This window comes from Sciurus carolinensis, chromosome 2 (assembly GCF_902686445.1).
Source record: "Sciurus carolinensis chromosome 2, mSciCar1.2, whole genome shotgun sequence".
Classification (NCBI taxonomy): Eukaryota; Metazoa; Chordata; class Mammalia; order Rodentia; family Sciuridae; genus Sciurus; species Sciurus carolinensis.
Genome location: NC_062214.1, coordinates 111,347,566 through 111,372,480, shown reverse-complemented (window position 1 = coordinate 111,372,480; position 24,915 = coordinate 111,347,566). Strand labels below are relative to the sequence as shown.

The following is a 24,915-nucleotide window of genomic DNA, read 5'->3' as shown; positions in this document are numbered from 1 at the left end:
TAACTGAGATAACCTATATAAAACAAGATGGAAACTTTAATACTCCAAATTTAACACTCTACTTCCTACTAAGAACTCCAGTTTAAAATAATCATTCAAACAAAGGGCAAAGATTTCTTCCTGTACAGAAATCTCCCCACAGAAAAAGACTTATGAGGACGTCATAATTATTGAGTGGGAAAATAAAAACTGAAGAAAATCTATGTACAATAAGCATCAATATTTGTATCCCATGAAAAAGTATGAGAATTTTTTTCTTTTTTAAAGAATCTTCATGTGTGTTTATGTGTTTGTCTTCATTGCCATTCATGGAGTTTGATTCCTACAACTTATGTTACCTGGAACTACTCTTGAGCGCCTGAGCCTCATCCAGTACCATGTACTGCCACTTGACCCGCTGGAAATATTTTACATCCTGAACCACCAGCTGGTAGCTGGTGATAACCACATGGAAGGGGGCATCCTGAGTGTAGAGGGTCTTCTGTAAATATAAGACGCAAAAGGTAAAAAGAGGTACCTAACAATTATAAATAATATAATGACTACAGTATGGACTATTTTTCAGGGACAATAAGCTGAAGACAGCCCTAAATATGCTTCTCCCAAATGGCAGGGAGATGTACAGTGAGATGAACCATAAATGTTTTTTTTTTGTGGTGCTGGGGATCGAACCCAGGACCTTGTGCTTGCAAGACAAGCACTCTACCAACTGAGCTATCTCCCCAGTCCCCATAAATGTTTTTAAACCAGTAACCTTTATAACAAACTATGTTAACAACTAATCTCCAGTTTGTTAAAGAAAAAAGTTGTTTTTAAAAAATCCTTGAGTCCAGTTGACTGTAACAGGAAAAACACTGCATCAGTAAATTAAACACTGGGTCCAATGTGGAGCAGTATATCATTTGTGAGATCTTATGTATAAGAAATCATTCCCATCAACTAGAGAATAATGACTGCATGGATTGCATGGATATATACTTATGTATGCAGAAAGTTGAAAGTTACCTGACTCCAGAACCTCCTGATAACTTTTCGATCATGAGGATTACCCCAATATGGTAGCACCTGAAAAATAGGGTAATATATACATTATCTTCTATTGATGATCATAAAAGTATCACCATAAATGTTATTCAAAATGATTTTTTAAAAAGCTAATAAGATTGAATATAAGAATTTTCTGTCAACAGTGGAGTAGGTGGTTTTTTAATCAATCCTCCTGCTGACCAAATAAACATACACAGGCAGTGTATTTGTTTGGAAGGCATCAAAGAGCTACTAAGGCAATGGAGAACTATGGACCCAAGACAAGAATTTAAAAAAAAAAAAAAAAAAAAAAAAAAAAGACAGACCAGAAAGGTAAGCCTACTAAGTGGTATATTTTCCCTCTGATGGTGTTGATCCATTCCAAAAGTTCTAGTTGTGAGGATAAGAAACTTAGGAGGGTTTTTGTTTGTTTGTTTGTTTTTAAAGGAGATGTAGGACTCAGGAAAAAAAAAAAAAACACTTCAAGATGAAACTCTAGTAAGCACCCACATCACTGAAGACTCAAGGGTTACACACTACTAGTAAAGATAAACCACATATATACTTGCCTCAATGAGTACTGAATCTAGTCTTTAAACCATCTCAAGTTCTCAATTTAAGATGACTTTGGATTATTTGTGTACCAGGGGAAAAATATTTAGTATTGGCAATAAACAAATAAATAAAACCCCATATAAATCCTGTCTAGAAGAGAACATTAAGCACAGTCCACGATTATCTCTAGAGTTTTTCCTACACAATGTGTGGCATACAATAAAAAAATAACCAGTCATTTGGAAAGATGGTATCATAAAACTGAAAACCAACATGAAAACAAAATCAGAAACAAACAAAATCAGAGAAGATCCAGATAATAAAAATATAAGAATTAAGACTTCCTAAAAAATATTCTAATTTGTTCATGAAAGACAAGATTGAGAACTTCAGTAGTGTATTATAAACTATAAAAAATCCTAAGGGTCAATGCAGTGACACACACCTATAATCCCAGTAACATGGGAGGCTGAGGCTGAAGGATCACAAACATTGAAGCCAGCCTCAGCAGTTTAGCAAGACTGGCTGGGGATGTTGCTCAATGGTAAAGCACCCGGGTTAGTTAATTCCCCAGAACAAAAAAAAAAGGAAAAAAAGAACCAAAGAAACAAGGGGAATATTTAGAAGTGAAAAATTACAATAAATTTGAAAATTCAATGAATAGGATTAATGACAAATTAGATGCAGAAAAGCAAATTAGTGAACAAAACGATAGATTAGAAGAAAATATCCAGATTAAAAAATGAAGAAACAAAAGAACGCAAAATTCAGTGCCCTTTTGCTACATTTCTAGAAAGGGGTTTCTTTTTCTTTATCCTTATGAGGCTTGAAACTTGTCTTCTGTAGTTTTGAAAAATTTCATCCAGATGAAAGCACAAATATAAAGAAATGAAAACTATCTGATATGAATAAATTCAAATATATATAAAGTATACTCATGAGGATTAAAACATAAAAAACACCAAAAAAAAAAGCCAGGTATGGTGGCACATGTCTGTAATCCCAGTGGCTCGGGAGGCTGAGGCAGGAGGATCATGAGTTCAAAGCCATCCTTGGCAAGTGAGACACTGGTCAATTCAGCAAGAACCTTTCTACAAATAAAATCTAAAAAAGGGTTGGGGATGTGGTTCAGTGGTAAAGTGCCCATGGGTTCAATCCCTGGTATCAAATAAAACAAAGTAAAATAAAAACAAACATACACAACCAACAGTACATAATTATAGAGAAGGGTGATATACTTAAAAGTTTACTAGGGTCTTTGTACCATATGAAAAGTAATAACTATTAGCTAATAAACTTTTTTAAAAAGTCAAGGATATATGATATATTCTCCAGGTTATCTACTAAAGATCAAATGACTATTTAAGAAAGCCAGCAAGCTAAGAGAGGATAAAAAAGTAATAAACTATAATCAATTGGAAAAGACACAGAGCTGGGCAAAGTAGCACATGCCCGTAATTCCAGCTACTTAGGAGGATCTCAAGTTCAAGGCCAGCCTCAGCAACTTAGTGAGATCCTGTTTTGATAAAATAAAGAGCTATGGATGTAGTTCAGTGGTAGAGCATCCCTGAGTTCAATCAGCAGTACTGTTTAAAAAAAAAAAAAAAAAAAAAAAAAGAAAAAAAATTCCCAAAAGGGCACTAGAAAGGAAAGACAATGGAAAGTAAAAAGCATTAAGACAAATATATGTCAAAAGGTAAAAAATTACATTAAAAGCACAAATATTTCAAATAAAGGCAAGAAATTTGTTAAATGTAAAAACGAAAAATGGTTAAAAGTAAAAGGAAGAAAAAAATATCGTGAAAAAATTAAGCTAAACTTAGTTTATATATAATGACGAATGTCCAAAAGAATTTCATAATAAAAGGTTCAATTCACCAGAAATATAAATCTGTATATTTTTATCTTTCTTTCTTCTATTCTGTTTCTTTTCTCTCTTTTTTTTTTTTTTGTGGCATTGAGTATCAACCCCAGGACCTTGTGCATGATAATCAAGCACAAGGGTTATATGCTTCAGCCCAATATGTATACACCTTACAACTACAAAATATATGAACAGAATAGAAACAGACAAATCCATAGTGATGGTCAATTTTAACATTTAGTCTCAGTCTATGATAACACAGGCAGGAAAAAAACCCAAAATGAAACAAAACAACAAAAAAAATGTATCAGTAAAGATATAAAACCACTAAATTAATCAAATATGTCCTATATATATAGGACACAGCACCAAACAACTGAAGAATACCTGTAACTTTCAAACATTTTATATTTCATATAAAAATCTGACCATATGCTAGGCTACAAAGCAAGGTCCAAAAATTTTCAAACAATTAAAATCATAAGAAGCATGCTCTCTAACCACAATGAATTTAAGTTATGAGTAACCAGAAGGAAAAAAAAAAAAGGAAGTAGAAAATCCTACCTTATTTGAAATTTAAAAACTACACTTAAAAAGCCCATGGGCCAAAAAAAGAACATGAAGTGGGAGTAAGAATACTTTGAATGAAGAGATAATGAATATACAACACATCAAAACTGGTTAAAGTCATGCAAAGAAAACAATACTATTAAAAGAACAATTAAAAAGCTGAAAATCAACAAACTAAGCTCAAGACATTAGAAAAAAATTTTATGAAGAAAGTAGAGAAAAAAATAAAAACAGTAGAAATACATTAAATAGAAAACACCAATATCAGGAATGAAAAATGGAACAAGCAAACATTAAGAAGAAGTAAATAACACCATTTCTTGGGATAAAGAAGGAAGCGAAAAAAGGAAGATGTTAGAGGCAATGATCATAATAGAACCATAAAGTATTATTCAGATACCTACCAAATACAATAAACTTTTAGATATTATCATCAAAAACCTAAGTATGTGGGCTGGGATTGTGGTTCAGTGGTAGAGCACTTGCCTAGCACGTGTGAGGCACTGGGTTTGATCCTCAGCACCACATAAAATAAAGGTACTGTGTTTACCTTCAACTAAAAAAAGAAAAAGAAAAAAAAAAAGATTAAGAAAAAAAAAAAACAAAAAACCTAAGTATCTTTGAGTATAATCTATCTATAAACCTGAGAAGAGTATACATCTAACTATATTCTGTAGGAAAGCAAAAACAATAGCAACAGAAACAATGAATCAGTTGTGTGGTGGTACAGCCTGTATACCCAGCTATTCAGGAGGTTGAGACAGAGGATTGCCAAATTCCAGCCTGGCTTCAGCAACTTAGCAAAACCCTATCTCAAGATCAAATATAAAAAGAACCCGGGAAGTAACTCATTAGGAGTGTACACCTGGGTTAAATTTCCTGCACACAAAAAACAAAAAGCAACAATGTATCAATACAACAGGGCTCAGCAAAGCTTCTCTGTAAATATTTTAGATAACCCCAGCCCATAGTTTTCCATCAAAACTCAACTCTCCTGTTATAGTGTAAATGAAACCGTAAGTAATACATAAAAAGTGTACCATTAGTTTTCAATAGATATTTACTAGAATTTCATGTCCTGTGACAAAAATATATTTTATCAATGATTTTGAAAAGTACAAACTATTAGCTTTTAGGCCACAGAAAAATAGGTGGTGTGTTCCTCAATAAGTAGAATTACCATATAACCTAGAAATTCCATGTAAGAATATACCTAAAACTAATGTAAAGATGTTCAAAGAAAAACTACACATCAATGTTCATATCAGTACTGATCACAAAAGGCAAAAGTTGGAAAAACCCCAAATATCTATGTACACATGAATGGATAAACAAAACGATATACTCATTTAATGGAATATTATTTAGTCATAAAAGACAATGAAGCATTATATATGCTACAAAATAGTGGTAAAGTCACCTCTGGGTTCAATCCTAGTACCTCTTCAAAAAAAAAAAAAAAAAAAAAAAAGATGGCAAATAGACTTGGCCCACAGGCTGTATTTTAAAGACTCCTCCACTACAGTATTATAAGGAAGCTCAACATGCAAAGAGAGCTCAGTTCCAGGCATCAATTTCAATGACAAAAGTAGTACTACATGGTCATCTATAAGCCAATGGAGGAGACAGTGAAAACAAGTGATTTGGTAGAAATTTTTAAGACTTTATTTTTCAGCATTCTAACTGCTCCCCATGTATCAAACACTGTATGAAAAAGAAGTATAGCTGGGCACAGCAAGGCACTCCTGTAATCCCAGCAGCTTGGGAGGCTGAGGCAGGAGGATCGCAAATTCAAAGCCAGCCTCAGCAACTTACTGAGACCCTAAGAAACTCAGTGAGACCCCTGTCTCTAAACAAAATACAAAATAAGGCTGGGGATATTGCTCAGTGGTTGAGTTCCCTTGAGTTCGATCCCTGGTACTCCCCCAAAATAATTATAAATAAATAAGAAGTAGAAAAAAAGGTGATCTCCATATTCCATATGGATAAGAATTCAAGAGAAAATATTCAAAACCTGTTAGAATGATCTCATCTTCTCCTTACAACTAAAAATGAGTGTACCAAGTTAAAAGCTAATACCCAGTATCCCTTGTAAACAGTTTCTAAATCTACAATTCAGCCACAATAAAAGAGCACAGACATAAAGATGCTCCACAGTGAGAAAATCCAACCATATTCATATTTCTTACAAAACATGCCAGAAAAATATCTGCTCTCTTTTATCTCCACTCTAACCCCTACCACCCTTTAAACTGTATGCAACTCACAACCACTGTAAAGAATCAAATTCAAAAAGATCATGTAAACAAGAAATTTTCCCACTATACATCGACTTCATTATCATTATAGTCTTTAAAAGCAGAACACATATTTAAATCATTTCCATTCTTTCAAGTTACAAGCAATGTAATCAATCCTACCACCTCTTCTTTCTTACATCCTTAAAACATTCCATAATTGAATCTGTTGTTTTGTGGTGCTGGGGATCAAATTAAGGGACTTGTTTATACTAGGTAGGCACTCTACCATTGAGCCACACCCCTAGTCCTAAATTACTATTTAAATTGTGTCTATGTCTGGCCAAACTTAATGCAACATTGCTTCCCCGTTTATCATTTCCTACATCAATCCCAATTCTTTGCTTCAGAATTAGTAATATCAATTTTTACATTATCTACACCTCAGGTATTATAAGCTAGGCCAAGATCAAAGATCTGGCTTTGATCCAGGTGAACTGGCCCAAGCCTATAGGTACACCTGTAATCTCAGTTACTCAGGAGACTAAGACAGGAAGAGCTCTTGAATCCAGAAGACTCACCCTCGGCAACATAGAAATACCCAGTCTTTGAAAAACGAAAAGGAAAGGAAAAAGATAAAGAACAAACAACTCATAAGTAATTAGAAAGGAGGGAGCAATGCACAAATTATGGATTTTTGTTTTTGGTTTTGGTACTGGGGATTGAACCCAGAGCACTTAAATGCTAAACCACCCTGCAAGCTCTTTTAAAGAGACAGGGTCTTGGTAAGTTGCTTAGAGTCTCACTGAATTGCTGAGGCTGGCTCTGAATTAATAACCCTCCCGCCTTAGCCTCCTGAGCTGCTGAGATTACAGGCCTGCTACACCATGTCTGGCTAAGATACGTATCTTGATGATAAGACCTGCCAAACTCATAACCAAATAAGGCTATCAATATGACAATGTGACCAGGAGCAACAATTCATGTGACTAAATATAGCAATTCATTCAAACAGGACTTTGGTTTTCCAACTTATTAAATATAAAAATGTAATATGCTCTCTTATTGTTCCCATAAGTAATTTTTAAGGAAATGGACAAAAGGCATTTCAAAAACATATAATAAATATAAGAAATTTTAAAGGAGAGTAATTAAATTAGCAAGGTAACAAAAGAAAAGTCAGAAGGTTTAACTTAAGGAGTAACAGGATTTTTTGTTAGACTGATTTTTACCTTAAATTTAGGAACAAATCTAGTAAACTCCTGGTGCCAATTGTTAAGTGTAGAAGCAGGTGAAATTATTAAGAAAGGTCCCCAAATGTTCTCTCTCTGCAACAGAAAAACCAGGTAAGGCAACTGAAGAAAAACTGAAAAAATGTAATTAAAAATTATAATTAATTAATGACAAGAGCAGTTTAAGAATAGGTGACACATTAGAACAACAGAAATAGTTGTCTATTTCCCAAATCACCAAATCTGTACATTTAATAATAATGGCCATTTTAATATAGTAATATTGGCAAGGACCATGAGAAAAGAAATACTAAAAAAACTATGCCATCTTCTGACCACTTACGGATCTTTTTCACCCATTTTTTATTGATGTGTTATAACTGTATAACCATTTATGACATAGTAACTTGAATGTATCGTTTTATACTAGATTATCATAATAATTTTACTACTATTTAATGGGTATAGGGATTTTTCCTTTTCTTAAATTGTATTTTTACACGTTTTTTCATTTAATTCTTGCAAAATTCCTGTAAAACATACGTTATCCCTATTTTACAGAAAAGGAAACTAAGCCTCAGACAAAGCGAAGTCAACTTCAGAAGGTTAAGTGGACAGCTTAAGTGTACTCTGGCAGGAAGGGTACAACTTCAAATGAATACAGATCTTCTGTTCTAATAATCAGAGTATTCTGGCCACTATACTGGTGGTTCTCAATGGGGGGTGAGAGAGTGATTCAAACCACACATGTTTAAAAACTGTCCTGACTCCCCTTGAAAATCAAAATGTTACACCATTCTGTTCCCCTGTAAATAAATTCAGGACAAAGACCAAGTCTTGTTCTCTTAACAAGACTAGCACAGTGCTTTTAAGTAACTTCCTCAATATAAAAATGACCCTATGTTTTAAAGAGTGGAAGATTGAGAGACTGAATCTACTCACCTCAGCCAGATGGGCCAGGAGGGCAATGCTCTGTACTGTTTTACCAAGGCCCATTTCATCAGCAAGAATGCCATTGATACCCTGGGGGGTGGAGTAGCGGGGAGATACATGGTCAACACCTCACACTTTTCATTACATAGAATTCCACCTACTGCCAAAAACAGCAATCAGACTTGATTAAACAAAAGTGAGTGCAGACACACCGCCTTCATACTATCACTGAAGTCTATAATGATGTTTTTTGCCAAAGTTATAGCACTGATACATGAGACCAATAGGCCATGGCCAGTTCCTTAGTTCATCTAAACCAGACACAGAGGCAAACAATCAGGTTTATCGAGACCACTCAAGACAAAACTACATGCATGATACAAATATTCTCCAGGAGACTCTCCAGGTTACAAACATAGAGATCACCTTCTGCCCCTTGTCAATAGAAAGTTTTTTAAAGAGTGAAAATCTAACCTCGTATTTGTTTCACATTATATCAAATGAAAAAGAAAACAGACAATCAAAAGAGAATGGGAATGACACAGTTCTAAAATTCACCTGTTCGTAAAGATTGGCCAACCAATTCATGCCTTTCAGTTGGTAACCTTTCAATTTCCCATTAAAAATTGTGGGCTGTGGAATATCTTCACCGGCCCGGATAGATGGGTTTGCCAAGCTGTAACTCTCCCCAAACCCAGTGCCAGACTTGTTGGCGGCCCGTAGGGCAGCTGCTCGACTTTCTTTTGCATCTTCATCAAATGACCTTGTCTGGAAATAAAAAATAGAAGAAAAAATATTAAATGCAAATAAAATTCAAAACAAGATATCTACGGTACTAAGAAAAAACAAACAAAATTTCTGATATTATAATTTGATATTCTATTATTATGCATAATACATATGTGATAATTAATGATAATTACTAGTATTATTTAACATATAATTACATTAAGAACATTTTTAATATAATGTTTTCAAAGGACATACACTAAATTCTATTACAACATTACTTGCTACATCAAGGAATTTGTTAAAGATTGACTGATTAGAGGTGGTGGGGGAAAGCGTTCATGTTGATCCTTGATCTGAACCCTGTCAAAGTAACAAAGTCTCCTACACAATATATTTAACTTCATTTTCTTTACTTAATCCAACTTAACCGTACTTTCTGATTTTATTAAACATCTCTATATAAGGTAACAACAAACAGCAAGTTAATACTAAAGAAATGAAAGAAATAGCAGTTTCTTTAAGGTATATGATTCAACAAGGCAACACTGTGGTCTTTTTAACTAAACAACCATGATACATTTCATACTATATTAATCATGATTACTCAAGAGGGGGAAAAAAGGCAAACTATTCTAACTTGGATCAATATACTCTTAATGCTTAGAAAAATAGATGTTCATTATTCTGCCTTTCCTAAAGTATTCTTGCTATTCTAAAGTAAAGACACATAGTCACCACCATATTTACACAATCATATGCTGGCTAATGCTTTTAAATGAAATGTGACTAAGAATAAAGGACAAACACAAAAGTTAAAGATTGTTATTTCCAGAGCCAATTATATCACCACACCTTTTCATTTTTAAGACTCACCCGAGCTTGGTGAATATGGTAAGCATTTTCAGCATTCTTCAGGGCCTGGGCTTTAAAATGGTTACTATCTGAAAAGGAAAACCTGTAGGTTATCACACAACATCTCCTTCAAAGACAATTCAGGCCAACATATGTGGATCCCTGATTCCCCCATTCTACTAATCCCTAAACTCACAAAGGACGGAGAACAAAGCCTAAATTCTTTGACAGAGTAAGGAGTTAGAAACATAACAGAGGCAGAGGGCTGCCCTGGTCTTCAACAGTCGAAGGCAGCTCATAAAATTCACTGGGCATAGAGATCCACTGCTTCTCAGTACTAGGGTTTCTTTTACAACATGATTTCAAGTTGGGCATGGTGATACAAGGCCTTTAATCACAGTGACTTAGGAGACTAAGGCAGGAGGATAGGAAGATCAAGGCAGCCTCAGCAACTTGGTGAGATCCTACCTCAAAAAAAGTTAAAAGACTTGGAGCTGGGACTGTGGCTCAGTGGTAGAGCGCTTGCCTCGTATGTGTGAGACACTGGGTTCGATCCTCAGCACCACATAAAATGAATAAAGGTATTGTGTCTGTCTAGAACTAAAAAAATATTAAAAAAAAAAGTTAAAAGACTGGGGATATGGCTCAGTGGTATAGCGCCCCTAGTTCAATCCCCATTACCAAAACCATCCAACAAAAAACAAAAACAAAAACAAAAAAAATCTGATACAATTGTCAAGACAAGCAAGACCATGAGGATTCAAAATCATAATATATTTATTCTGGGTATAATTTTTGAACAGTTGAAATAAAGGTATGTATAATTTAAATATACTCTAAAACATTCCTATTCTCATTTATATCTAGGTCTACATAATCTTGATCACTACTCTCTGTGAAGTATTTCTCAAATTTCATTCCAATTTCTCCCTTCCCTTGTGGTCACAAAAATACCAAAACTGACTAGTCTCTTCCTCAGGTTTTCATCACCAAGGATCTTGTTACATAAGCTGATTTTCTCTGCTACAAAAGTTTGCTGAATTTCTTTTAACAAATCACTACATATAATATATTCCCAAACTTGCAAGATATCAAACCATATCCTGTCCTTTGCAAATTATTTTATCAGTTATTTTATAGGCATCTTCTCTAGAAACATTCTCTTTTCTCTAATACAACCAGTTCCCCTTTTTAAATCAATATTACCTATGAATCAAAACAAATCTTAGAAGAATTAATAACCTTAGATATGAAAAATAAAGGGAACCTGTGTTTCTAGCTTCTGGCTCAGTACTCACCATAATCTTCCTGTGTGATATTAACTACAACACCTCCACCAATGTCAATTTGTCTCTGGGTAGAGCTGTCTTCCAGTTTCCGTAGAATTTCTTCCTGGATCCCATCATGACCTATATCTCGCTTGCGACTCATGAAATGGGCATACAACTCTGTCTGGGTGATTAAGAAGTTGAGTTTTCGCTGTTGTCTCTTAGCCTAAAGCCGGGGGAAGTTAAAGTAAAAACAGAGCAAAATCATTAATTGTATCCAAGGGGCAGTCAATAGAATTCATCAACACTTCATATACTTTATACAAAAATTCCTTTACAAGCCCTTGGACTTTATTTTTTGGTACCAAGAACTGAACCCAGGAGTGCTTAACCACTGAGTCACATTTTTGTATTTTATGTTGAGACAGAGTCTCACTAAGTTACCTAGGGTGTTGCTGAGGCTGGCTTTCAATTAGCAATCCTCCTGCCTCAGTCTCCCAAATTGGTAGGACTGCAGGTGTGAGCCATGGTACCAGTTTTAAAAAGTTACTTTTTAAAGAAGGTAACTAACGAACAATTTTATTTTAGCCAATTTTGTGATGAACACAAAAAGGAGTAATTTTCACTTCCAGTTTAATAATAACTGGCATTTTTCTCTTTTTTACAACATGAAAACTTTTGTCCCTTAGACTTTTATCTAAGATGTTTATTTCTTTGCTTTATTACTTTTCTATAATGGCACTGAGACATCAACTGAATTTAAACAGATTCTGTTCTAATCACGGGGGTAATGTGTATAGCTTTTATTATTTTAAAAATATGTGTTAAAAACTTCTCTAGGGGGCTGGGGAGATAGCTCAGTCGGTAGAGTGCTTGCCTTGTAGGCACAAGGCCCTGGGTTTGAATCCCCAGCACCCAAAAAAAAAAACAACTTCTCTAGTCAGACGAGATGCTGCACACCTGTAATCCTAATAGCTCAGGAGGCTGTGGCAGAAGGATCTCGAATTCAAAGCCAGCCTCAGCAACTTAGTGAGGTCCTAAGCAACTCAGTGAGAATCTGTCTCTAAATAAAATATTTAAAAAAGGGCTGGAGATGTAGCTCAGGGGTTAAGTGTCCCCTGGTTCAATCCCCAATACCAAAACAAAACAAAAATCTCCTCTCTATTATTAAGAGGCAAAATAAGTAAGTAGAAGCTATAAAATATTCTCAAAGTCACTATGTGAGAACAATAGGGCAAAGGAAGAAAACTCTCTCCAAATCAATCTATAATTCATCTGTAATGATGAATATAAGCGAAACATGAATATAAACTGACACAATGGCAAGAAGCTGTAGGCCTAGAACATAGGAGACTGGAGGAGGAACACTTGAGTTTAGGAGTTCAAAGCAAGCCTGGGTAACATGTAACATACTATCACCAGAAAACAAAAAAACATGAATATGGACCAAAGTGGACAGCACACACACAAGCACATACTTTTTATGTGGGGGAAGTGCTGGGGATTGAATCCAGAGCTTTGCTCAAGGTAACCAAATTAAACCCCAGCCTATACAGCTTTTTTTAAATGTGAAAAAACTACATTAAAAGAAAAAACAGATAAAGAAAATAATTGGTGTCAATAAATAAAATCATCCTTAAGATAAACAATAAGTCAATAATCAAAACAACAATCCTGAATGATATGGAATATAGCAAATACTATAAATGAAACCAAATTCATTACTTTGAATACTTTTAAAATAAAATTCAAGTGAAGTATAGTTGATTTGTTCTTAATCCACTTTCCCAAAAGGAAAACAATAAAATAAGGAATACTGCAAAGTAAGGACTGAAGTATACTTTATAAAGCAGTATACTATGTATGTAAAATCAACCTTTTTCTCTTTGAGATATTATTATACTTGAGCCAGATTCAAATTAGAAGAAAAGTCTGAGGTCTACCTCTTAAAGCTAAAGTATTATCAAGAAAATCTTTCTACACTAAAAGAAATTTTTAAAAAGTGACATCTCCTGGCTCGTGTTGTGGCTCAGTGGTAGAGTGCTTGCCTAGCATGTGTGAGGCACTGGGCTCGATTCTCAGCACCACATATAAATAAGTAAATAAAATAAAGATCCATCAACTAATAAAAATATTATGGAAAAATAATTTTTAAAAAATGAGATCTCCTTTTCATCTTAAAGTTAACTATAACATGATTTAATTGAACAAAGTAAATTAAGGGGCCAATAAAGATACATCAAAAAGTTTATTTCAAAAGTTCTGAGAAGAAAACATACAAATCAACATAACCATGACTGAAACTACCACCAGTTATCTACTAACAAGTAGAGAGAATGTAGGTCTCATAAACCTAGATGGTTTTGCAAGCCAAGCTGGATCTTAAAAACAAACAAGCAAACTAAGATTTGGGGCTAAGTCTCAAATGCCAATAAACTCACTGTATTAACTAGTCCCCACAGCAACAACTATTTATGAATTCAATACAGTTATCTGGCATGCTAAGAAAGGTTACTTAGGAGACTCAAGAGAACAAGGCAAAAATTCAAACTCATTCTCAAAGCCATAAGAAAAAGGGAAAATGAAGAACTCAGAAGAGGTTCCAAAGCTTTATTCTGAAAAAAGTACAACCATAGCTGGAAAAAAAAAAAGTCATCCAATCCATTAATTACCTTCTTTCTCTGAACCTCAGCTTTTCTTCCATTCATGTCAGTTGTTCTATCATTTGCAATGGAATGACTTACTTCCTCTTGCTTCCGTCAATGATACACACAGTCTATTATCAGTTAACAGCAGGTCTGCCAACAGTACTAGCTACAAGTTCAAACTATAAAGTAGGGGTAGATCTTAGAAAATTGGGCAAATTGTCCATTGTACCTCTCTGATTTAAATTTGGCACCCAGACACAATAATCCAATATATTGGAACTGCAATCAATACTTGGAAACAAGATAAACTATAAGCTGTTTTCTTTCTCTTTTGTTCATTCTTTCTGCTGTTGTTATTCCTCCAGATATATAGAGGAACAAGATTATACAGAATAGAAGACAGCATAAAGAAAAGACTAAAAAGGCCAGGGGAAGGCCTTACTGGAAGAATAAAAATAATTGGGTTTAGAGGACTAAAGTCACCATCCTCAAAATTAGGTCTTTAAAAGATTTCTAGAGGTGGGAGCATAGCTCAGCATTAGCATACTTATGTAGTATGCACTCAGCACTGGGCTCAATTCCCAAACACCAAAAAAAAAATTTCTTCCCCTGACAATTTCATCAGTTAATTAAATGTATAATGTTCAAAGCACATTTCTTGACAGGGTGGAAGTAATTAAGATCTTCCAACTTTTACGCTTTTGCCCTACCTCCCGCATTTCCTCATCCAACTTCCGCTGCTCCAGAGCTTCCTTCTCTGCACGCTTGCGGTGTTCCTTCTCCACCTTCTCATATTTCTTCCAGTACAGAAGCATCTCCTTGGTGAGGCGGCGAGCACGAGGCAAAGTTTCCTTACAGTTCTTCTGGGCCTGCAAGGCAGCTCGACGTACCTCCTTCATGCACTGGTGGGCAAGCTATAACATAGAACATTGCCATGACAGGGGAGAATCCAACACCAGGTGACAGGCTTCTAAACCACATTCTTCCCCAATTTGCATAATGTCCGTGGTACAGTACTGTGACCCAGGCTTACAGTCTGAGCTAATATTAAGGATAAGAAATCTATACACATCTTAAAAGATGAAACAAAGTATAATTACTAAGAAGAATCTGGGAAGTTATCAAAAATTATCACACATATAACAGCAATACCTATCACTACTTTTTATACTATTTTAAATTTAACATACATTAATTTAATCTTCCCAAACCCATGAAAATGTTATTATTTCATTTTATAGATGAGAAAACATAAAGGCTGAATGACTAGTCCACAAAAATACAGTTAGTAGTATTACCTCATCTGATCTTGAAGAAAACCCTTGAAACTTCTATTGTTTCCCTTTAAGGTAAGATTTTCACAACGTCATTTCTTAGATTAAGAGGCTGGAGCACAAATTCATAATTTGTCCAAGGAAATAAGCAGACTATGGACGGTCTTATGCAAAAAGATCCAAACACCAGAAAGGTGAAGAACAATTTTACTTATTAAGTAAATTGAGAATATTTAGAAACTCTCTTAGGTACTATTAAATTTATGATCAACAGGTCATAACAGACAATGGCGAGAAGAATGGATCCAAATAGGAACATACTTATACCAGCAAAACATGAAATGAAAAATATAAAACTACAATGTTACCTTTCGGCTATTGGTGAGAAACAGGTTACGAGCTGAAGCTTTCTGCTTGTTGGCCTAAAACATTTAAAAGTAATATTTCTTTTAGAATTCATTTTTTCAAATTAAGATTATGTAGCCTGACAGCGTCTTTTATTCAATTTCTAGAGGACTGAAAAATAAAATATCAAGTAAACACAATATGCATTACTTTTAGAAGTTATACAGATATACTGCTTTGGAATCACATACAAAGCTACTAAAGCAGCATTAAGAATACCTATTGCTACAGTTGGCCTAAATATGATGAATACTTGTGGAAAGAATTTAAGTTATATTTACAAGGCTGGAAGTGAACTGAGAGAATGTATTATATCCAAACTATCAGAATCTATCCTGATTACAGCACATTGCTTTCCATGATCAACCTGCAAAGCTGGTAGGACACCCAGATAACCCAGATACAGGATCACTATGAGGAAGCAAACTAGCTTTCCAGTTCCACCTCAAACCAGGGTAAGCCTGCTGCCACTATTACTCAATTTGTCACCAATAAAGCCTCGATTTCACTATTTTCTCTGAGACAGACCTAAAATATGACTGAGCAGCCCAGAACACAGTCTCCACCTTTTAAAATCTTGTATTCCCTGCCAAGCATGGTAGTGCACACCTGTAATCCCAGTGGCTTGGGTGGATATAGCAGGAGGATCATAAGTTTAAAACTAGCCTCAACAACTTAGCAAGTCCCTAAACTTAGCAAGACCCTAAATAAAATACAAAAAGAGCTGGGATGTGGCTGGTTTCAATCCCTGGTAATCCCCCAACAAAAGAAAGAAAGAGAGAGAGAGGGAGGGAGGGAGGGAGGAAAAGAAAAGCAAACAACTTCCACTCCAGCTTAAAAAACAAAAACAAAATAAAACCTCGATAGCTGGGCACACTGGCCCATGCCTACAATCCCAGTGGCTCAGGAGGCTCAGGCAGGAGGATTGTGAGTTTAAAGCCAGCCTTGGCAAAAGCGAGGCACTAAGCAACTCAGTGAGACCCTGTCTCTAAATAAATACAAAATAGGGCTGGGGATGTGGCTCAGTGGTTAAGGGCCCCTGAGTTCAATAACCCAGTACAAAAACAAAAACAAAAACAAAAACAACAAAAAACCACCTCAATAAAGAAACCCAATTTCTCATGTCCACTTAATATGGATGAAGACAGAAGAGGCAGAGCTGAATGATTCCCTGACAATTCAGCCCTTCCCTTGATGCTGAAGAAACAGTGGGTTCAAAGTTACAGTCAAAGGCCAATTCTGTAATATCTCTACCTTGGACTGCCTTTTATCCAAATTTTAAGCCTTTTATCAAAAATTTCCTCTTACTAATTTGAGAATTAGTAGCTAGTAGTAGCTAAGCAAACAATCTCAAACATTCCCACTGAAAAGCCTTTATCATTAGAACATCGTCATCTGAAACTCCATCAGGTGCTAAAGCCAGGTTTCCCCTTAACTTTCCTATCAAGAATGCTCAAAGGTAAATGATTTCCAGAAATACTATGGGGGAAAAAGGAGTAATTTTTATAATAGTGAAGTACCACCATAAAAAGAATCAAAGCTAGCATTATCAATATTGGGGCAAATATATCATGTGTCACCTGATAAATCAAGGACATATGACATCTATTATAATCTTACACAACTGTATAGCCCAAAGATAATCATGTGATGAAAGTAGTAAATGCAAATTGAAAATCATCTACAAAATAACAGACCTATACTCTTCAAAACAACAATGTCACAAAAAAAAAAAAAAAGACAGAGGAACTGTATCAGATTCAAAAGATTTAGCAACTAAATGTAACATTCTGTATTGAATGTTACAATTGTATTAGATTGCATTCTGTACTGAATTGGAAGAAAAAAAGGAATATATAAAGTAATTATTGAGACAGGTAATAAAATTTTAATATGGACTGTGGATCAGATAAAAGTATTGTCACTGTTTAAGTTCCTAATCTTATAACTGCATTGTGCTTTTGTATGAGAATTTCTTTTAGAAAACACAATGAAATATTAGGAGTAAGTTTAAAAGATAGTCTCAAACTAACCCTAAATATAGTTGAATGGAAAAAAAAACTAAAAATAGTTGAGAAAAAAAAAAAAGATACATATGTACATAACAGAAGCTAATGAGACAACTGCTAAGTATGAGTTTTAAAATACATATGGCAAATCCTTTATTTATTCATGCCACGTATTAAATTTTTGAATTAATTTTACATTTATAAAAAGTTGCAAAAACATTACAGCATTCTCTTACACTTCCACCTGATTCCCTAATTTTAGCAGATTATACATAATCTCAAAATAATTATTAGAAAAAGGAAATTAAACAGTGACACATTATTACTATTATAATTTTGTCAGCAATGTGGGGAATAGAACCCAGTAAGTGCCTCGTGCATACTATGCAAAGGCTCTACCACTAAGCTATAACCCTGGGGTGCTACAAAATTATTACCAGAACTACAGATCTTATTTGAAGGTCAACAATTTTTCTATTCATATCTTTATACTGTTCCAAGATTATATGCACAATCCCACATAGCAGTTCATTCCCACCCCCCCTCTCTCTAATTTCTTCAGGTCTTCTCTTTTGTGTCCTTGACACTTATGATTTTTCATGAAAAAAAATGAGGTTATGCATTTTGATATAAATGGCACAGAAACAATGTGTTCATCTTACTGCATTAAACCAAGGAGTTCCTGATGTCAAAATTTAAAGTATTAGTGGTATTTATTTGAATATTTGGTTAAGATGCTTTCTGCCAGTTTTCAAGATGAATACAGTCACCTATATTTCTGTGTCTTCTGTATGTATGTCACCATGATTTCATAGCAAGTCCTTTGATTCAAATTCAATTCCAGGCTTCATTTAGGCTTTCCCAATTTCTTTACTTATAACTTCACTCTCACACAGTTAAGAAAGTGGCTCCCATCTATAATACAATTACCTCAGTTGTTGAAGGCTAGTATACACATAATTTTTTTTTTCTTTTTTTTCAAACCAGGGATTGAACCCAGGAATGCTTACCCAATGAGTCACATCCCCAGCCCTTTATATTTTTTTTGTTTCAAGACAGGGTCTCATTAAGTTGTGCAGGGCCTCACAAAGTTGCTGAGGCTGGCTTTGAACATGCAATCCTCCTGCCTCAGCCTCCTGAGCCACTGGGATTACAGGCATACACCACTGCACCCAGCTACACAGTTTTTAAATTGCTAATCCATCCCCTTTAAGAAACACATTTACAAAGTCAACCCCAGCCTTTCTGCAGACTTCTTTTGGTTTTCAGTTTTTCATACAGAGTTACTGTTTTTTTCTGTTACTTTGGTTAATTCATTTCTTGTCCACTCCCTGAAATGTGTTTGATACACATTTTTAAACACAGTTCATTTATTAGTGTTTATATTTCATTTGCCTACATACACCACTACATACACATCTACCCACATCTTGGTTAGTTTTAAGTGTTCTGTTTATTTTGGAGTGTGTGTGAAGAGTCTGTGAGTGTGTGAAATAATAATGTTTCTAAAAGTCATCCCTATACCAAATGATAGACTTCAAGACTCCGTCTTTATTTCTGCTACCCTGTTCCCTTAAATCCCTTTTATAAAAATCTCTTTCACATACCCACGACAGGGAATTACTTTATTTTTGTTCCCTTCTTGAATTTCTTTTGCAGAACTGAACAACTATTTGTATATTTACTTGTATTCTCATTTTTCTTACATGAAGAGTAATATACTCGATTGTGTTTTTTTGCTTACTTCACTTAACAGTACGTCCTAGAATTTATATCAGAACAAAGAGAAACTCAGTATTTTTTAACAGCTGCACAGTGCTTCACTGTGTGGATCTATCACAGTTTTACTCAGGCATTCTTTCAAGGATGGGCCTTTAGTTGTTTCCATTATTTCACAACTACAAATACTGCTGTAATGAATAATATTATGTTCATGTATTTTTCTACAGTTTCAGAGTAGATTCATAGAATCAGGAGAGCTAGATTGAAAGCTAAGTGCATGTGGTAGTCTGTGAGGTACACCCAATTTTCCCACCAGTAATTTTCCCACCAGTAATGCCTCAGAATGCCTTTCTCCACAGCATTCTTATTAGAACTGTTCATTTTCAAATTTTTTACCAATGCAATAAGTATCTGTCTTTCCTTTGTCTTTCGACTTTAAAGAGGTTTGTTTTATTTTGTTTTGTTTTGTTTTATTCTGGTATTACTGTGGATTGAACCTAGGAGCACTTTACCACTAAGGTACATCCCTAGGCCACTTTGTATTTTTGAGACAGAGTCTGGGCTTCCTGAGTTGCTGGGATTATAGGTATGTACCATTGCACCCAGCAAGAATTCTTAATACATCAGAGATAACAGTCCTTTGAATGTGATATTCAATGTGAATACTTTCTCCCACTTTTTGTCTGTTGTCTTCTGATTCTGGTTGTTTCTTGCTCATGTAAAAAAATTTTTATAGACTCAAATGTGTCACTATTTTATTTTACTGATGGTAGACATTACATCATAGTGACAAATTCCTTTCCTACACAAATGTTTAATAGGAATGCAATCACATTCCTTTCGGAATTTATGTGATTTTTTTTTCCCCCCTTCTTTTCTTCACACTGAGATCTCTACTCTCTTTGGGGTATACAGCATATTTGTGAAATACACATCTTATTTTATCTATTTCCAAATAGCTATCTAATTGTCCTAGGACGGCTAATTAGAAAGTTCACTTACCAGAATATTTGTCTATGCATGTGCCAAACCATACTTTTTTTAAATTACAGAGGTTTTATACTATGTTACAATGTTCAGTGGGGCTTTTCCAATATTCCCTAGCTACTCCTGAACACTGACTTTATCCATATAAATTTTAGTACCAATTTTAATCAATTCATAAAATATCCTATTTAGAAAATATTCAACTTAAAATGAAATACTAAGTCATATCAGGATTACACAATTCATCATTAGGGGTAAAAAGCAAACAAGTGGTAAATCTGAGTGATGAACTATCCTCACAACTTTTAATTCTGAAATAATATCAGAACAAAATGTTATCCAAGTGTGTATGGATTCTCTAAGAAACATTTCCTTTTTACTTAATTTTATCTATTAACCCCTATCAATTTGCTGTCAAATATCTACTGCTATTTTTAGGAAAACTATTTTCTTGCCAGGTGCTGTGGCACATGCCTATAATCCCAGCTACTCAGGAGACTTGATGAAGGAGGAACATAAATTTGAGGTGAGCCTGAATAACCTAGGGAGAGCCTGTCTCAAAATAAAATAAAAACAGAACTGGGCACAAATGTCAGTGGTCTGCTTGCCTAGCATATACAAGGCCCTGGGTCCAATCACCAGCATCAGAAAAGAAAAGAAAGCACTGTGCATGGTGGTACACACCTATAAACCCAGAAGTTGGGGAGGCTGACAAAGGAGGATTGTCTAAGTTCAAGGCCAGCAACGTAGTGAGACCCTGCTTCAAAATAAAAAACAAAAGTGGCTGGGGGTGTATCTCAGTTGTAAAGTGCCCCTGGGATAAATCCCCAGCACCAAAAAAAAAAAAGAGGGAGGAAGGAGGGAAGGAAGGAAAGAGGGAAGGAGGGAGGGAGGGAAGGAAGGAAGAAAGGAAGGAAAAGCTACGTATTTCTTCACCAAAGGTTTCCCTCTGGTGGTTTTTTCTTTTTGTTGTTATTTTCTTTTGTTTTGTGCTGTATTTTTTTTTTCCCCTAATACTTTAGTGGCAAATGGACACAGTATCTTTATTTATTTTTTTAATGTGGAGCTGAAAATTGAACCCAGTGCCTCACACATGCTAGGCAAGCACTCTACCAATAAGCTACAACCCCAGCCCCTGTACTATATTTTTTTAACAGGGGAAAAATACACACAAAATTATTGCATGTCCAAGTCATGGGAGTTTTACACTTTTCCCTGTTTGTTTTGTTTTGCTTTTTTTCTTTAAACCAAGGAACATGATGAAGTTGTCTTATGAATTCTGACAAAAATTCTGGAAAAAGTGAACTGAAGAGAGTACTACTATTCTCTTAATTCCAAAAGATTAGCTTCATTTGTCCTTTCCTGAAAGGTTCTAGCTCTCACAGATGCTTCTTAGAGAGTGGGGAGAAAAAGCATTCACTTACCTTTGGTAATTCCTTTTTCACAATGCTGAGCCATACTTTCCTGCGACGAGCATTAAGCTGCTCGATGGATAAGTGCTTCTTCTTGGTGCCAGGAGGAGGTGCATCATGAGAAAACTTGGCAAACACTTTGGTCTGGAGGTGGTGGCGACGAGGGGATTCTTCAGAGGAAAGCTCTTCATCTCTTCGTCTTTTTTTCTTTACTTTTTTCAACTTGGCTACAAAGGAAACACATGCTCATGAGGCTGAATTTTTCCTTTCCATAGGAAAGAGACCCAGAGAAACCTCATCATTATAAGAAAACTCTAGGTGCTTTCCCCATTCTTCCGAAGCGGGCAACATTTCTCCCTTTATCTATTCAGGCCCATAAATATTCCAAGAGTAAGATCTCACTAACTTGGAAAAGAATACTGATACTCCACCTGTTTCCATGAAGGAGAAATACATAATGAAACCCAAGAACCAAATTTCTTATGAACTCAATGCTAGAAAAGAGGTTTACAAAGTAGCATCAGGCTCAAGGAAGAAACATAAAGAAGGAAACCTATTTGTATTTGGTGGCCACATAAGCTAAAGAAAAGTAACAAAGGAGGAATAAATGCATTAAGTGATATGACACTAAAATTTGTGAGAAAAGCTGGTGGGTGAATGAATAGAAAATGAGAAAACAGATATAAAAGGAGGATGTGGGATAAGAAAGGAGAAAGCCTAAAAAGAGGTTTTTTAAGTACAACTTATAACTTCAGGTAATAAAATACGCCTCCCACAGATAGTTTAAAACTATCCCTTCCTGTTTCCTTCTTGTCTTCCGGTTGCTTAGAGCTCAACAAGAAAGGAAAGACATTGCTGGCAAAATGCAAACACTACAGGAGATCATCAGGAGGTGATCTATTTTAAATCACCTCAGACAACAACTATAACTTACTCTATAAATATTTCAGGTTACTCTTCATACCTACCGATGCATAAGCAACTTTTTCCCATCCCTGAGCACTTTCAACATTGGCAGAGTGCACAGAGAAAAGAAGGAATATATTAATTTGCCGAAAATCTTCGGCTAGGAATCTCTAGTTCTTAAGTTTTCCAACTCTCAAAAGACCATAAACCAAATACGAAATAAAATTAATGCTCACTACTGAACAGAAAGGAGACTCGAGTATTTCAGATAAAGCAAATTTCAACTTTAGGTATACCATACTTATGCATCAGCAGACCACACAATTCATTCTTTCAGTTTTTGTTTGTTTGTTTGGGGTTTTTTTTGGTACTGAGGATTAAACCCAGGGATATTTTACCACAAAGCTACACACACAGCTACATAAATAGTGGCCACACCACCTTTTTTTTTTTTTTGAGACAGCGTCTCAATTAAGATACCCAGACTGGCCTTGAACTTGCATTTTGCCTCAACCCCAAGGTGCTGGGATAACATGCATTTACCACAGTGTCCAGCTTAGCCAAAAATAATTCTGAAAATTAACAATGAACAAATGTGGAAGGCACTTCAACATGCTCACCTTTAAGCTTCTTGTCCTCCTTGAATTTCTTTTTTTTGGGTCCAAGTAAGTGCCGTTGTTGTTCATAAAAAGGGTCGTAGGTGGAAAGCAAGCCTGCACTGTAGTACTGGTACTGCTGCAACTGAAGAAAGCAAAGTCTGTCATCTCTAATAAAGAAAACTGAGCAAGAGGAAATCTTAGCTCCTAAATAAAATATTCTTCCCACGGAGATCAGTAAGAATTTATTATCTCAAAGGAAATTTCCTTAACTTCAAAGCAAAATAGCTTTAACTGCTATGCATAAGAAAAGACTGCTGAAAAAAACTTAGAAAGGAAAAACCTTCAGGCTTCTGAATTTATACCAGAGAATTTATTTGCTCCTGATGTACACTTGAGATGAAATTAATTCCTTAGAGAAAGGTGTCTCTTTGGAAATTCATTAACAAGAAATAAATCATATTTCTCTTACCAAGAGGTCCACAGACTCCCTAGGCTCCTGATGCTTACCAGTCTGACCTTTACCAGTTAACCCAATTATCCAATCTTTCACGTCCTCTCTAATAGTCTCCCATTAAGAGAGTCTGTCATTATTACCAATAGTGCCTGTATTACCAGAATTCTAACATGACTCTCTAATAGTTTCCATCCAGGAAGTGGTAAATCCTTTCAAAATTCACTGAAACTGACCCCAAATCTCACATAATTCTATTCTATTTATTGCAAATACATAAATATGAAAATAAATTCAAATCAGGTAGTCCGGGCTGGGGAGATAGCTCAGCTGGTAGAGTGCTTGCCTCGCAAGCACAAGGCCCTGAGTTCGATCTCCAGTACCGCAAAAAAAAAAAAAAAAAAAATCAGGTAGTCCACCATTGATACTTTTTCATGTCAATTACAGACAAATGTATTGTCCAAGGACTGAAACTAGGACAGAAGAGTAACATGGAGAACTCTAACAAGATCCTTGGTCAAAGGTCAAAATTAAATAAGCATTCATCAAGGTGTATGCTTATAAGTAGGAGACTTTAATTAAAAAAACTCAAATAATATGTCAGGTATTTTTATCAATTCCACGGGATTATCAGTTTCAGCATATTATATTCAAAGCTTTCTGAACTAACTTTGGACTATAAGAAATTGATGGGAAATCATTAGGTTTTCAAATATGCTACTACTCATATGGACAATGAATTATATACTTCTGGGAAAAATCAAAACACTTTGGTAAGAGCATCAAAACAGTTATCACTTAAAACTATCATCATTTTAGTGTTAGTAAGTGAAGAAAACAAGATTTTCCAAGACAGAACACTGTGAAAGAGCAGCTGCATTAATAAACAACTACTAGTATGTAAACATTCTGGCAGATCCTCAAAAGGATTTAAATAAAGATAGTAACCATATGACCCAGTAATTCCTCTGCTAAGAACATACCTAAGAGAACTGAAAACATATCCACACAAAAATTTACATACAAATCTTCTTAGCAGTACTATTCATAAGTGGCAAGAGGGGCTGGGGAGATAGCTCAGTTGGTAGACTGCTTGCCTTGCAAGCACAAGGCCCTGGGTTCAATCCCCAGCACCAAAAAAAAAAAAAAAGAAATGGTAGAAAAATCACCAACTGAATGATAAGTGGCAAGAAGTGGAAATAACCCAATCAGTTGATCAACTGAAGAACAAAT

The 24,915-nt window shown here is 35.1% G+C and overlaps 1 protein-coding gene across 1 annotated transcript in view; it reads right to left on the bottom strand.

Annotated features, from left to right (window-relative positions):
* The window catches only part of Ino80 (INO80 complex ATPase subunit), a 128,891-nt gene that overhangs the window by 71,317 nt on the left and 32,659 nt on the right, over positions 1-24,915 (bottom strand). Inside the window, exons 6-16 of the mRNA XM_047538148.1 lie at positions 23,253-23,373; positions 21,739-21,953; positions 15,560-15,613; positions 14,628-14,831; positions 11,300-11,495; positions 10,023-10,090; positions 8,976-9,185; positions 8,427-8,507; positions 7,485-7,580; positions 1,006-1,065; positions 339-481 (exon numbers count right to left, since the gene is read on the bottom strand). Coding sequence (XP_047394104.1) covers positions 339-481; positions 1,006-1,065; positions 7,485-7,580; positions 8,427-8,507; positions 8,976-9,185; positions 10,023-10,090; positions 11,300-11,495; positions 14,628-14,831; positions 15,560-15,613; positions 21,739-21,953; positions 23,253-23,373 — 1,448 coding nt within the window. The remainder of the gene's footprint in view (positions 1-338; positions 482-1,005; positions 1,066-7,484; positions 7,581-8,426; positions 8,508-8,975; positions 9,186-10,022; positions 10,091-11,299; positions 11,496-14,627; positions 14,832-15,559; positions 15,614-21,738; positions 21,954-23,252; positions 23,374-24,915) is intronic.